Genomic DNA, 16532 nt, shown 5'->3' with positions numbered 1-16532 from the left:
CCCAGTTAAAAAATGGGCAAGCAAGCTGAATAGATATCCTTCAAAAGAAGATACACAAATGGACAACAGGTACATGAAAAAATGCTCAGCATCACTAACCATCAGGGAAATGCAAATCAAAATCACAATGAGGTATAATTTCACCGTAGTTTATCTGGGTAATACCAAAAAGACAGAGAATAATAAATGTTGGTGTGAATGAGCAGAAAGGGAAACCCTTCTACGCTGTTGATGGAACTGTAAATTAGTGCAACCATTATGGAAAACAGTATGGAGGTTCTTCCCACAACTACAGGTGGAACTGCCATACAATCCAGCAATCCCACTGCTAAGTATATACCCAAAGGAATGGAAATCATCATGTTTAATGGATACCTGCACTCCTATGTTTTTTGCCAAGAGTTGGAACCAATCTAAACGTCCATCGACAGAGGACTGGCTAAGGAAAATGTGTATATATATATATACAATTGAATACTGCTCTGCCATAAAAAAGAATGAAATTCTCCCCTTTTGCAGCAAATGGATGAACTTAGAGAAAATTATATTAAGTGAAATAAGCCAGGCACAGAAAGGGAAATACTGCATGTCCTCACTCATAAGTGAGAGCTAGAAAAATAAACAAATAAAAAAAGAAAGATACAACAATCACAATAATTCATTGAACTTTCAAAAGGTGAGAGCAGAACTGAGGACACTAGAGATGGGAAAAAGGGAGGGGGAAGAGGGGTTAGTAGGAAATTGGTAAAGGGCCAGAAAAAATGATTACAAAGTATAATGTTGAATATATTAATTATCCTGATTTGAGCATCACATATTGCAAACAGGTATTGATATTCAATGCTGTATCCCACAGGTATGTACAATCAATTATCTTTTAATAAAAATAAAACAAAAGAAACAAAAAATACAAAAACAGTCATTGGATAAATTTAAAAGTGATTAAATTTTATTTCTAAATGTAAGTATTGATTAAATATTGGAAATTACATTCTTTGCAATTATTTAAACTTATAATGACAAAGACTAATCAAAAATATTTTAGGGATAGTTCATCAAAAATAAAGACCACTCCTCATTACGCCTTTCCATTTAATTTATTAAAATATACATCAGAAGGAGAAAAAAGATGGGAAAGAGCACATTTAGTGATCAGAAACTACCCAATTAAAAATATGGAATAAATAATTCAAGTGAATTACTTGGTAATCAAGTAATGCAATAAAACTTCAGACACTGGTTAAGTTTATCTCTCTACAATGGTTAAAACCATTAGTTCGATGCATATTATTATACCTCTGTTGATTTGCAGTAACTTTCTTGTGAGACCCCAAATACAAATGGTCTTTGCATTTTAAGAAACTACTATAATGCACTTTCCATGTATTTACACAAACAGATCATTTGTGTCACCTTGACTTTTCTACCTAAAACATAGTTTAATGTAACTAAGATCAATTTTGGGGTAATCAGATATACTTTATACAACCTTTCTGAAAAAAAGCATATTTTAAAAATACTATTTAGTAAGCATCTATTATTTTTGCTTGTCCCATAGTCATTCCTTTCCTCATTTTAGGTAAAGGACATCACTTTTCCTTTGGGGAATCTCCTTTTTCTCATTTTAAATTCATCTAGTTAGTGAGGATGAACTCCCGGCCCCAAAGATTAGCTATTCCCCTGGCCTGAACAGTTGTTAGGGGTGAGCTTTTTTCCCATACCATTAGATGAGATTTGATGTTAAGGCTTTAGCTGGAAAAGGATTTCTTTCTTCTGAGATTTTAATTAGAATGATGATGATAATACTGAGTACTTACTCTTTTCCAGTAGTTCTAAAATATTAGGTACTAATCCATTAAATACCTAAAACAACACTGTGATATAGGTACTATGACTATCTCTATCATACAGGTGAAGAAACAGCCACAGAGATATTAAGTTGCCCAAAGTTACAGAGGCAGGTATTTGACAGTTTGAAATTTTAACCCAGTCTGAGTTATAGTCAGTGTTCTTAATCTTTGCTTATTCTTCCTCCAGGATCTAAGTCTGGAACTTCTGGGGCAATTGCAGTACATGGAAAAAGCCAATAAGTGCAGAGCCAAGAATTGGTAAAGAAAACCCTGGATTTGGCCAGGTCTGAGGTCAGCTCTGTCCCTAACATCTTTAATTACATGAGCCAATAATTTCCAGTTGTCCCTTAAATTATGCTGTTTGGTTTCTTAAAACCAGTGGTGTGATGGAATGGGCTCAGATGAGCATGTGTGAACCAAATGTTAAATTTTCAGGAATTTTGCAAGCCAACAGATGTCACATTTGTTTCCTGAAATTGGCCATAGTGGGGATATTTGCTCCACGATAATTGGCAAATGTTACAAACCAGGGCTATGTTCCCCCACCCCCCATTTGCTTTTGAGGGTGGGGGGAAGCAGGGTGGGAGAGAACAGCCAGTTGTTAAGCATTTAGCAGTACACTTCCACTTACAAGCAAGAGTGTCTCAATTAATACATGTGACAGACTACTATATCTTGCTCAGACATTTCAAAGATGGCCAACTACTTTCAAGCTATGTTAATTTTCAAAACAAATTCAGTTATTTTAACATAGATGTCACATGCACTGTCACCATAATGCAAGATTTTCTGCTGTAAATCCCTTCCATAGCTAGAACACAAATGCAATATAAAACATGTAGGTTTTAAGAACCTTCTGCATGAACCATTTAATTATTTATAATCAAATATGTTGTTTTCATTCAGACTCTCTGGGAATATGCCACTATTTTTCCTTTGTGCTTGAAAGAGTAAAAAAGGTGCTAATTTTTGTAAAATTTCACAGAGTGACTAATTCATTTCATCTCTTTTTCACTAATTCTTTAAGAGCACCTACATGGAATCGTTTGGCTAGGACATTAGAAACACTTGTATAGCTTTTAAAATCCACTGATTGATCGTCTTAGTAGTATTCTTGAAAATTTGTTTAAACTAAATCTAATTAGAGGGAAACAAATTTCCATTTAAGGGATATTCTGCAAAGCAACTGGCCTGACATGACATGAAAGGAAAAAAACCTGGGATGTTTTTTTTTTTTTTTTTTTTAACAGAGACAAGAGATTTTAAAAGAGATTTTTAAAGAGATGAAAGAGACATGACAACTAGCTGCAATGAATGATGTCTGATTGGATATTGTATTAGAAAAAGCAAAACAAAACAAACAATTTTAAGACTATACTAGTCAATACTTGGTCTCAAGAACCTGGTAGCTTGTTAGAAATTTAGAACTTTAGGCCCGAGCCCAAACAAAATTAACTGGGCTACAATTTAAGAGAGCGCTTCAGGTGATTCTTATGCATATCAAATTTTGAGAAACACTGCTTTCATGAGTATTATCGAACAATTACGGAAATCTGAAATTTGACATAGATTAAATATTGAACATTGGTGTTGTACCAATGTTAAATTTTCTGTATGTGATAGTCATGTGTAGTGCGGTTATGTAGGAGAATGCCCTTAAACTTAGGAGGTATATGCTCAAGTATGTAGGGATGAAGTTTCAGGATATTTGCTACTAACTCTCAAAAGCCTCCAAAAAGAAAGAGGGTAAATATGTGTTTGTATATTATATGCATATATATAAGTACAATAAAGGGAAAAGAGAATGTAGATGTGCAAAATATTAACTGCTGAATACAGGTGAAGAAGTATTAGAATAGGTTCTCATCGAACTATTCATGTAACTTTTCTGTAGGTTAAAACATTTCTAAAAAAAAAAAGTTGGGGGAGAAACAAAGTACACAGAAAGCATCTGTTTAATTGGTGATCTAGGTGGTGACGGAGAGCTCTTTTGCTTTTTGGTGGTAGTGGTGGTGGTGGTTGTTGCTTTAAGCTCCCCAGGTAATTTTAATGTGGAGCCAGAGGTGAGAACCTCTGGGTGAGTCAAACTCCAGATGGGGTGCCTGGGCTTCAAAGCACCAGATGATTAAGGGAACAGGTTTCAGAAATAAGAGGAGAAAATAAATTGAGAAAGAGAAAGAAGAAACCTTATTTAGTGGAAATAGACATAACTCGGAAATGCTAGAAGTAGCCCACTCTTTACGAGAGGTTAAAGAGAAAATGGGAGTCTTCTACTAAACGTAAGGAACTTTTATTTTAAATAGCTTTGAAAGGAAGCCTATGGGATAGGGTGGAATAGAATTAGCCTTCAAAGGCAGAAGCCAGAACAGGAGGTTTTATGGATATATCCATTCAAATAACAAACAGGTTTAGAGTATACTTTACAGGCCATGTCTAGTTTTTTTGTGAGATAGTTTTCGAGTCAAACAGAACTATGTCTGAATTCAGCATCTATCACTTATGAGACATGTTATCTTGCCTAAGACATTTAGCCTGTCTAGGCTTCAGTTTCCTTGTTTGTAAAAGGAGGATACTCACTTTATCTATTTTGCAAGTTTTTGTGAGGATTAAATAAAATGGGGCATGAAAAGTGCTCACTATAGTGTGCCACATAGAAAATACTTAAGAGATTATTCAAAAACACTGGGTATGAGATTTTCTAATTTCTTATGACCCCACTTCATGTTTTTAAAATCATAATTAAACTTGCAGTTTATCAAGTCCTAAGAAGCAAGTCTGTTGAGGTCTCAGACACAACTAACAAAATATTGAGCCTGGAGCACCTGTCTTTATGTTTTATATTTTTAAACTTGGAGAGAATAACCAAAGGGATTAGGCCATCTTCGTAAAAATCTATGGTTTAAAACTTTTAAATAAAATATCTTCCAAAAGAGCCCAAAACCTTTTTTAATTCACTAGCAGGTTAAGTTTAAATATCAAAAAGACTAACTGGCAGTTTTATACCCACAGACAAAAATTGCAGTACTCCTAATAATTGCACTCAGTGCTTAAAGATAACATACAATGGCAAATCAACTAATGAAAAATTGCTTTTGGTAAGTACCTCATACTGTAAGAGAACAGCTGGTGCTTTAGATAGCACTGCTGTGGTGCCAGCTCACCTGCTTAATATGGACTATGTGATGGTTCTCAATTCATCAAGCAGAGCGGGCTTAGAAATTTTCACAGATTGTGCATTTAAAATCTAAATTTTATCTTATATTAATCCAAGAGACATGTTCTGTATGAAATGACATTTAGCTAGTTATATTTTGCTGCCAAATAATTTGGAATATCCCACTCTGAATTTATCAATTAATCATATACACTTAGTCATACACAAAAAGGTGGATTTTTGTAAAGGTACTACTTTATAACCTTTGTCTAAGATGCAAAGACTTAGAGTTCCAGTTTTAGTCAATACGGGCTTTGGTGGACAAGTGCTCCTGGAAATACTGAAGGAAATACCAAGTCTACCAAGGATTAAATTACACCTTCTGAGATATTGAAATATTTCCAAAATGAATAGGTGATGTGGTAGTTCAATACATATTTCAACTGAGCTTGATTTCCATACCTACAGTATGGAAATCGAATCTTCTTTTGTAGAATACAGAAATGTGTCTAGGTAGAGGGAAAACAGTTACCGGTTTACCATGAGTAAACACTATTCAGGATTTCCTGGGTAGAACTGGTTACTATGTGAGACGCAACACTATGTACCCACGTTAGGTGCCTGGGATTCATCAGTGAACAAAATAAAGATTCTTGTATTAAGGAACTTTTATTGTATAGAGAGGAGCCAGACAACAAACAGTAGACATAATAAACAAGAAAATGATAGGGGATATGACAAAAAGCAAGAATGGCAAGACAAGGAAGACCAGAAGCATATAGGGAGGAGGTGGGAAGGTTGACTACATTTCAGATAGAGTGTTCAGGACAGATCTTCTGAAAAGATAATAGTTGAGCGAGGCTTGCAAGAGGTAAAGCGGCTAGCCATGAAGATATTGAGGAAAGGGTATTTGGTGAAAAACCCCTAAAACAGGAGTGTGCTAACATGCTCTAAGAAAAGCAAGTAAACTTGGTGTGGTTGGAGTAAAGAAAGCAACTACATGAGTGTGGAAAATAAATTCAGAGAGCTAAAAAGGCACCAAACCAGATAGTTCCTCAGTTAAGCCCTTGTTAGGACTCTGACTTCTCTAAATGAAAGAAAAGGCACTGAAGGATTTTGAGTGAAGGAGTAACATCTGCTATGTGTAAGTATCACTCTGGCTGCCATGCTTTGAACAGACATAGAACAGCAAGAGTTGAAACAAGGAAACCAGTTAGGAGGTTACTGTAGTAATCCAGTTATGAGATGATGATGGTGGTTCGGCCCATCAAAGAATAGTAGACATGATGAGAAAAGTCACATACTGAATACATTAGTATGGAAGACCTAACAAGACTTCTGTATAAATTAGATGTGAAATATGAGAGAAACAGAGAATTTGAGGATGATTTAGATGACCTGAGCAACTAGAGGAATAGAACTGCCTTCAAAATGAGATAGGAAGAGCTATGGATATAGCAGGTTTGAGAGTATGAAGGTAAAATCATGAGTTCAGTTTTGAATGTTAAGTGTGAAATGTCTATTAGTCATCCAAATTAAGAGTTCAGGTCAGAAGTTGAATATAGGGATCTGAAGTTCAAGAGAGCAGGGCCTGGATCGGATGTATAAATTTGGGAGTCTTTGACATGTGAATCATATTCAAAGCCTTAAGGCTAGATGAGATTACCAAGGGAGGAGACAGTGAAAAAGAGAACCACAAAGTAACTTCCGAACACTCCACATGTAAGATGTTGGAGAAAAGAGGAAAAACCAGCAAGGGAGGGTGGTAGCAGAGCATTAGAAGGTAGAAGAAAAATGTAGACAGTATAGAGTCCTGGAAGCTAGATAAGAAAATTACATCAAGGAGGAAGGGACGATCAGATGTATCAAATCCTGCTGATGGTTCAAGTTACATAAGGACTGAGAATTGACCATTGGATTTAACAATTTGTGTATCACTGGTGAAAGGGGTTAAAAAGCTTGATTAGCATGGGATTAAGAAAGAATGGGAGGGGAGGATTTGGTGACAGCAAGAATAAATAACCACTTTGAGGAATACAACTGCAAAGGGGAAAAAGATGGATGGTAGCCTATGAGAGAAAGGATCAAGAGAAGAAGGAATTTTTAATAATAAATGCATGGCTATATGCTGATAGAAATGACCCAATAAGAGTAAAAAATAATTATGTACAATTGAGAGAGAAGAATTGTTGAATCAGCGTCCTGGAGTAGACAAGAGAAGGTAGGCTTCAGAAAAGAGTATGGACAGTTCATCTATGGGAAGAGTGGGGAAGAGGCTTGGTACAGATGCTGATAGGTGGGCAGATGCAGTGATGGAAATCTGTGGAAGTTCTCCTCTCATTACCTAAAAGTTTCTCAGTAAGGCATAAGGTCATCTGAGAGGAAGTGGAGATATTGAAGGTTTAAGGAGAAGGAAGGAAGTGTAAAACAAGTCTAGGGAAATAGGGATAAAGTGGGGGAGTACCATTCAGTATGATTGGCAGTCAGCGTTAAGGGCTCATTTGAAGTTTGTGGTCATGAATTTAACCCAATCAGCATTGGTTGTGTACTTTTGGGCAGCCACGTTCAGCTGTAATGAACGCAGGCACAGAGTAGGTAGGGAGTTGTACTTAACCAGTATCATAGTTGCCAAGAGACTGTGGTGACGCCAGAGAGTGGTGAGAGAGTGCAGGATGTGTTCAAGGGACAGATTACAAGATAATGGTGGGGAAGATATCAAGGGGGTGAGGGACTGTTTAAAGATGGTAGAATCAATTAGTTGGAGGTGGAGGTCCCAGTGGTTTTGAAACATTGTATAAGTGAGGATTCTAGAAGCACAAACATAGGAAAATAGGCCAGAGGATGAGATGCATGAAATTGAGATCATGGCGTGGGGGTGGTAATCAGCATTTCGAGGGTGATGAAGAGTGAGTGACTGAAATGGGGGGAGGATAAGATCAATGGAGGAGTTGAGTTCAAGAAACTGAGAGGCTAGGATGATGGATAGGTCATATATTTATATATTTAAATCACCAAGAATTACACAAGTGTTCTGTTAAGAGTGACAATGAGTTGGGAATTTATATTGCTGAAACACAGGGAGGAAGGACCTAGATGGATGTAGACAAAAGCAAACAGGAACACTAAGGAGTAAAAATGATATCATCTGTTGACATTAGATTCAAGCTGGACGGTTTTAGGGGGAAGTGCCAGAAAACAGTCTGAAATTGGCAGTAAGGACAAAGGAAACCTCCCATTTCACCTCCAGGTCCACTGGTGCTTGAGGGCTGGGAGAAAAAAAGCCACCACTGAGAGTGCTACCAGAGAAGCAGGCTACTCAGGGGGACACTACTCACATTAGAGATGAAGATGAAGGGAAAATTCACAGATGAACTAGACAAAGAATTCTGTTGATAATGGAAGGTTGAGGAGGGGTGAGTGAAAAGGACAGAACAGAAATAGGAGTGGGTTACCTGAGAGATGGGGTTCTTGTATTGACTGACATAAACGGGAACAAAAGACAGAATGCAATTAACCCTGGTGAATAAGTGGATATGATGAGGCTGTTTTAGGAAGGTGTGAGTATGAGGCCCCCTCTTGTGCCTTAGAGACAGAGACAAAGAGGTTTCAGGAAGCATGGTGTTAACAGCCTATGAACCCTTATCCCTGCTCTCAGGATGGAGGCAGAATGATTAGCCGAAGGATTTGGTCTCAGTGCAAGGATCTAGATTTGACCCTATTGAAAGGAAAGCTCACTCCAAGCGTCAAGCTCAGCCTTGACACCTGTTGAGGAAATTGAGACTTCCAGAAAAGCCCAAAGTTATTTATCTTCAACCCTCAGATTCTATTTCTAGTAAACAGGAATAATAAAATGTATCCCTTACAGCACTTAGCCCAGGGCATGTCTTAAAGTGGGGAATCCAATACTTGTCAGACACACAGATATGGCACCCTTCCTTTGCCCAGAGATGCTGTTTTTGTTTTCCTCTAGTCCTGAAAGAGCTAGTTAGAAAGATAATAATTTTACCCATAGACCACTAGGGAGCAAACTACTAACTAGATATTAAGAATTTAGTACAACATTTCTCACGAAATAAAATCACATTACCTGTTAACTAATGGGTCAAGTTAATCACTTAAGTAGTTGCAATAACTTTCATCCCAGTAGGTTACCTTTCAGTAGTCATCTATCTATCCCCTATCCATCTGTCCATAATCCAGTTTTACTGAGCATCTGTGAACCAGACACTGTGCAAAGCAGAGTAAGGAAATTATTTATGATCCCCATTCTCCTGGTGTTTACAGTCCAGTGAGGAAGTGAAACATTGGCCAAGGTATTACATGCAGGATGTGTACTATGAGGCCAGAGTTTTCCAGGAAATACCAGGGAACCTAATTTTTAGTTATCTATTTGCTGAGATTACCTATAGCCAAATTTTCAACTCCCAAAAGACCATAAGCTCATTTCGAGAGTGATGCCATCAGAGAAATGTGGTGGCTATAGCAGGAGAGTGGAGTAGCTACAGCACCAGGGAACCTGACAGCCCCAATTTCTTCGGCAAGATTCTTGCTGTTCACTGCTTTAAGGTATGGTGTCTTCTGTTTCCCCTTCCCAGAACCTACCTTAATTTTCACTACATAGTAGCCTCAGTATTATTCAGCTGGATTGAATTGTGCCAGGGCATTTGAAGCAATGGAATTGCATTTTCTTCACAATTGAAGCTTTAGAAAGAACCATAACATATAGCTGCTCTTGTAGAGGAGAAGTGCGTGACCCAGAACATGACCATGTTCTCCCCACCTGTGACATAGGTTTCTGCACATTCATGGGGAGCATCAGTGAGGCCATGACCTCATAGCTTGGCTCCAGTGTGTGATGCTTTGCTGAGACACAATCTCCTTCTACTTAGTGAGGTAAGTAGCCATCTAACTTTTCAGATGAATAAAAGCCCTTTTAGACACACAGAGAAGGATTAACTTGTTCTTTGTTGACTTGACCTTGTTAGCTACCTGATGGCTCATTCTAAGCTTCATCTCATGATTCTTCATAGAATCATCCCAAATCATCCATTGGCTATTAAACTGCATTGCTCACCTTGTCATACTTTATTGAATGCACCATTCTATGCCACTACTCCAAAACCAGGTTATAATATGGTATGTCCATGTTATTCAAAAATATACTCACTGCTACTTGGTGGCAAAAATAATCCATTGATATTTCGAGGTTTGCTGTGATAAAAGATACAACTGATCTTCACACAACCAAGAGGCTGAGTTTCCCAGAAGCATGAAATGCTGCAGTTTTGCTAGACAAAGGAGGTGGGAGGAAACGTAATGATTAGATGCCACATTCACAATAAATACAATGTGCTACAACACAACACAGCGAGACAAAAACAATTGCCATTACTGATTTAGGTTCATGTGTGTTTCCTGGCTTTCAGTGTTTCCGAGCCTGCTATTTAAAAGATGCAATGGAGGGCCGAGCCCGTGGTGCACTTGGGAGAGTGCGGCGCTGGGAGCGCAGCGACGCTCCCGCCACGGGTTCGGATCCTATATAGGAATGGCCGGTGCACTCACTGGCTGAGTGCCAGTCACGAAAAAGACAAAAATAAATAAATAAATAAAAACAAATAAAATAAAAAGTTACTTCTTAAATTTATTTAAAAAAAAAAAAAAAAAGATGCAATGGATATTTCCAATACATTTTCCTTCATTTTTCTAAGAATTTAAGTTCAACAAAGTGCAAAATGCCTGAAATTAAGTACTGGATAGAAGAATCATTTCTTCCCCATTGTGTGTTGCAAAAGTATAAATCAGTATTATTGAAAGGAGATGCCTTTAACAAAAATGATGATGCTGAGTAATTCTACCTGCATTTCCATGTGTCTAAATCTGCAGAGCGGATCTAAACATTTTCTCTCTCTCCATAATGAGCACACAGTGACACTGCCAAGAGCCTCTTCACAGTGTCGGAATCGGCACTGGGAACCCTAAAAGAAGGTAAACAGTGTAGAAAACTCAATACATTAACATTAGTGCTCAACAACAATAAGTTGTCATGAACAGATCAAATTAGAATCACAAAAATACACACTATCAATATAAGACCATAGTCTAAACTTTAACAGATTACTCTTACTAAAATAACTTTAGTGAGAAAGTGATAAGATAGTCTAATGATTAAATAGTACAACGCCACAAGTCACTGATAAACTGCTACTTTTTGTTATCAGTTAACCCATATGGTTCACTAAGAATAAAGATATGAGACCAGTGATATCTTTGATTACAATCTAATAACAGAACAACCTAATTTCTCTTTCTGAAGAAAGCCGGACAGAATTTTTAGAAATCACTAGTCATATTCTAATTGTGAAGATGATCTTAATCAACCTTAGTATTAGACAATCTGTTTTCTTAATCAGTCTATGGAGATACTGTTAAGTGTGTTTATGTTGGGATAGTGAATGGAGGTTAAACTTTAAATTAGTGTGGAATTTTAAGTAATTACCACATTATGCTACATTACATTAAATATATATACTTTATGCTCTTGATTTACAAAGATAAACAATTGCTTATCCATACACACACTGACATCTTTATATAACAACAAAAGTAGGTGTGGATTATTTCAATAGGCTGCTATTGCTTTTTTTAATTTTATGTTCTTTTACACATAGACCCATAGTTGGAAAAACTGCAGGCCACTGTCTTGTGGACAGAGAGGTGGATAACATAAAATAAAAATATTCCATTAAATTATTTCCTCTTTTGACGCATGCTCTACGGTTGTTTCTCATCTTTTATCTCCCTCCTACTTCTGTCTTTACACTCTCTCCCTTTTAAAAGTGGATCTGGGGCTGTCTGGTTAGCACGTGTAGCTGCTAACACCAATGTCCAGGGTTCCATCTCTGTACCAGCTGGTCACCAAAAAAAAAAAAAAAAAAAGGTGGATCTGTGTACCCTCTCAGTACAGGGTAGTCAGCAGGGGCTTTGAAGCCAAATAAACCAGTATTTGAACCCCCACTCCATTACTTGTCCATAGTCACAAAGTTAATACTTAACTCATTCTCTCGATGACTCAGTTTTCTAATCTGTAAAAAGGTAATAATATCCACAGAACAGTTGTAAAAATTATGTGATAAGATATTATGATAGCTATTATTCTTCTTTTTATTTATTCATTTAATTATTTATTGAGAACTTAGTACCCATCAGTCAGTGTGCTAAGTACTGGCGATACAGCTGTGAAATAGACAAAACTCTCTGCCCACATGGGACGTGAATTCTATGTATCACCCCAAGGTTTAATCTAAAGGTAACAGATAACAGAAGCGGATCTAATTCCTATGGTCAAAGACGTTAACTCCATTCAGGTTTCCTAACAGAGATGAAACAAGTTAAACCAGACACATGACCTCTTTCTTCGTGTTTGTTCTGGTATGACCATTAAGCTCCAAATATCAAGTTTCTACATGTATTTGGTTCTGTTGAGATTCATTAATCTTAATCCCTTACATTAAATTTTTTTCCCATTTAACTTTATAAACTTTGATTCATATTTCACCAATTTTTTGTTTATATTACTTTTGTTTTTTTCTCCATAATATTTGAATATTTGTTTTTCCTTAGATAGATATTTGACAGGGGAAATTCAGTAACTGGATTAATGAATTTCAAATAAGAAACGTAGATTTATTACACTAAATCTGATAGTGAACTGAATTCAACTATTTGAATTCATATGATTGGAATCACATTAACCAAAACAAATGAAGTATTAAATAATGTTTCAATATTAGGAATTTGATGTCTCAGGGAGCCATAATATACACAAGAAGATTAAAAAACCATAGGCATGTAAGGGGTATAAATGGGTAGTTTCAAACAAATCATAATAAAAAATTTTCCCAGATTTCCTCACAGAAATTCAGTATATTTAAAGTATATGATAAGCTTTTTATTTCAGATTTTAAGTATATAAAATATCTTGCAGGAAAATAGTAAATTTTGATTCAACAATGCTAATTATTGCCATATCTTCCTTCATTCTACTAAAAAGCTTAAGTATGTGAAGGGCTATAAATTGTACAATATTTACCTTTATGCATGTGGAATTAAAAAAGAAATAGCAGTCATTCCCAACTTCTGCCATTTTCAACTCTCTTGCTGCTAATCCAATATTTTTTTCTTTAAAAAAAAAAAAAAATATATATATATATGTATATATATATAAGAACTGCAGGAATGCAAATAGAAGAACTATCAATGTGTAAGGGGGAAAAATTTCTTTTCCACAGTCTTTCAGGCTATCAGTAGTATTCCTTTAAAACTGACCTCCTGTTGACAGTTTATTACACAATAGATAATTCTTAAATAAATTTAAATTAGAAGATACCTTCTCTACCTTTGCAGATATGTTGAAAGTGGTTGCTAGTAAGCACACAAACTCAAACTTCCAGAATTTTCCTCATTGTTACCTAAGTCATTGTTTGCTCATCATAAATGACCTCACATGTAACTGTAGGCTAGTCTACCTTAGTGAATACTGTATTTCCCTTACTAAATTCTAGTATATTAGCCAAAAAAGACTAGTAAAAATAAAATAGTATATTTTATCTTTCAATGTTCTGATTGGATATGGAACATAAACTAGTTCATTTTTTCATAATTAAAAATATGTTTTACAAGTAAATAGCTGTTCTCTAAACCTACTTGTTTCTATATATGGTTTGAAAACAAAACTAAAATATTTAAATATAATAGGCAAATATGCTACCCATATTCCAAGATAATATATACAATTATTTAAATATGTATTCACAGTTATCCACTGATTTGGGGGAAAAATCATATTCAAATTGTAATATATTATTAGGTACCTGAAAATAAATCATACTACCTATTCATCAAGCAGTTATATTCATTTTTTATCCACCGTAAAAACAGTTATTAAGGTCTTCATCTTAGTATTTTTAATAAAAGAATTAGAACCTAGCAGAAATTAATAAAAATATTCATTGTAGGTTACTTAGATGCCACGGAGATGGCAGATTACACTAGACCAAAATGTATTTCTAAATTGCCATGTACTTTTAATTGGAAATTTAAAGACAAATATGAATTCCCACCTTGTTGTAGTAAAATGGTATAAGTTGGTATGAACTTTTTAAATACAGCGCTTTAGGATAAAATTCTAGGAAATAAAATAAGAAACTAAAATTTAGGAAAGAGTTCTCTGTAACTTTAAATGAGAAAGTAATTAAAAAGAACTGGGCATTATGAGAAATTAAAGAAGTAGAAAATAATGATTTGGCTAAACATTTGAAAAGATTAGCAAAGACATATAAAAAATCTATCTTGACTTTTGTTTTGCCCTACCTTCTAAATCTAGAACAACAAACTACCCATCTTAGGTACATATGCTACTGGGAGAAACACCCCTAAACATATCTTTAAGTGATCTTTGCCTCCAGATAAATTCCCTCTCCACCTGTGAACTTGTAGCTTTATCAGACTGTTTTCAAAACTGTTACCAAACACTATTATTACATGATTGCCTGTAACATCATGATTAAAGCCATTATGAGAATCCACATTTTACATAGGAGAAACCCTGAAAAAATGTTTTTACCTCTTGAAGTTAGGTGTGAACAGCAACATTCCATTTGACACAGCAAAAACAGGTCAAATCCAAATGGGGATTTTTTTGTCATTGCAGATCACGTGAAATAGATCTGTACATTTTGGTAGTCCTTGGAATGCCTGAGTAGAATATTAAATTCTCTCTTTTTTTCTTTTTTCCTTATTCCTTTCTTCTATTTTTTTCCTGTTGTGAATTTTATTCTAGTCTCTCTTGGAAAGCTATGACGCTACCCAGGAGTATTTTTACTCCTTGAAATGAATAGTAAAAAAAAGAAATTTGTCTAGATAGATGGGAGTAGGACTGGAAATTCTGTAAGCATTTTGAATTGGTCAAAGCAGACCCACATCGAGTGTCTTTCAACTTTGGTGCACATTATAGCACAAACACATCAGTCAGAGAAGAAGATTTTTCTTTCAGTTTGTAATCCTTTAATGCCACTTTAAATACAGTGGTTGGAAGCAACTCTTTGCCGGCTCTTCTGGATTATGAGTCAGGCAAAGCTGATGACTGCTACTCCTCAGAGTAGTTCACAGATGTAAATTGATCCTGTGGCTCTCCCTTAACTTTGGGCCCTTGTGTTTCTGCCAGAGGCTTTGCTCCAGGCACTGACGAGCCCATAATATTGGAAACAGAGAGTGCTTCCTGAGAAATGATTGGTCTTGCTGCTACTATTCAATGAGCAAGTGGAATGTTTTAGAAGACGGTCCTTTCTCAGAAATGACAGAATGTTGGTCTTAGAAGATTCTGTGGCAGTTTGGAAAATGACAGTTGATAGGATAGTCGTGAAGGTTATTTAATGTCTCTTTGAGATTCATAAGTGGCTTTTGAGGTGTCTTCTGGAGGAACAAAGAAATAATTGGCGCTTGACTGTAAAATGCTAAGAAGTTTCTGGTTCCGATACCACACAGCCAACATTAGGTGTTTCATTTTTCCTTTTTCTGGTAAATTGGTGGGGGCTTTTTGTGTTTTCCTATGAGAAAATTAAAGATAGCAGAACAAAATAAACAATTTGAAATGGCAAATCTTTTCCTCCCTCCCTCTCCTCTAAATATGGCAATCAAACAGTGAACTGTTTCTTTTAGTGGTATTTTATTCTTTAGGACCTCCTCTCCACCCCACCTGCCTTACTATATAGATACCACCAAGTGAGATACAGTTGGTTGATTTGTTCAAGGGTTAAGTCAGCAACGTGCTGGATAGCTGGGTACACACAGATAAGAGAAATATAAAAATGAGAACTGGGCCTTGCCCGAGCACATAAAGGATGACAGTAAAGTCAAAATTCCCCTACAACTTTAGGCTAAGGACTACTAGCTGCAATGAGATAGAAAAGCTATTACTACTAAATACTTAAATTTTATTTTATTCAGTCATTGACTGGCTTATCACCTACTAGCTTATGTTCTTTTGAGCAATACTCAAATAAAGCTGTTTTTAGCTCTGCAGTTGATTGACTACAACTACTCAAGCCATTTGGACTCTGTTGGAACTCATTAGTTAAGATTTTTATGAAAAACTTGAGATTGAATCTGGTTGTTGGTATTCCTGTGGTTTGGATTTGTCTAAGGCTTCACTTCTCACTCTGGAGAGGATATTGTCAGTGAACAAGACTGAAGCCATGTTGGGACCTAAAAAGCGCTTAGGCTTTAGAACATTTTTAAAGACTATGTTTTCCTTCTCTCTTTCCTCCCATCCTGGGTGTTCCTGTGGTTTTGGATTAGTCTAAGCCTTAATTTCTCACTCCGGAAAGAAGATCCCAACCAATTTCAACCTTTTTTTCCCCTAACATTCTTCCTGGGAAATCAGTTTTCATTCTGCCTGGGAACCTGGGGATATCTCTAGGTATTTTTAAACTTCTATAGTACTTGCCCCATGAACTCACTAAAAAGAACAG

At 36.1% G+C, this 16532-nt stretch overlaps 1 protein-coding gene across 2 annotated transcripts in view; it reads right to left on the bottom strand.

The window, feature by feature from the left end:
* Positions 1 to 13147, bottom strand: part of C12H12orf50 (chromosome 12 C12orf50 homolog) — a 46627-nt gene extending 33480 nt beyond the window's left edge. The window contains exons 1-3 of one of the 2 annotated variants that reach the window (XM_063115523.1): positions 13094 to 13147; positions 10860 to 10979; positions 10172 to 10292 (exon numbers count right to left, since the gene is read on the bottom strand). In XM_063115523.1, the coding sequence (XP_062971593.1) occupies positions 10172 to 10292; positions 10860 to 10979; positions 13094 to 13147 (295 nt within the window). Of the gene's footprint in view, positions 1 to 10171; positions 10293 to 10859; positions 10980 to 13093 lie in introns of those variants that run through there. The other variant, XM_063115524.1, reaches the window with a different exon arrangement.
* Between the last annotated feature and the right edge of the window lie 3385 nt (positions 13148 to 16532).

This window comes from Cynocephalus volans, chromosome 12, assembly GCF_027409185.1.
Source record: "Cynocephalus volans isolate mCynVol1 chromosome 12, mCynVol1.pri, whole genome shotgun sequence".
NCBI lineage: Eukaryota > Metazoa > Chordata > Mammalia > Dermoptera > Cynocephalidae > Cynocephalus > Cynocephalus volans.
Note: the sequence above shows the minus strand (reverse complement) of the source record. Positions and strands in the feature narration are given on the sequence as shown.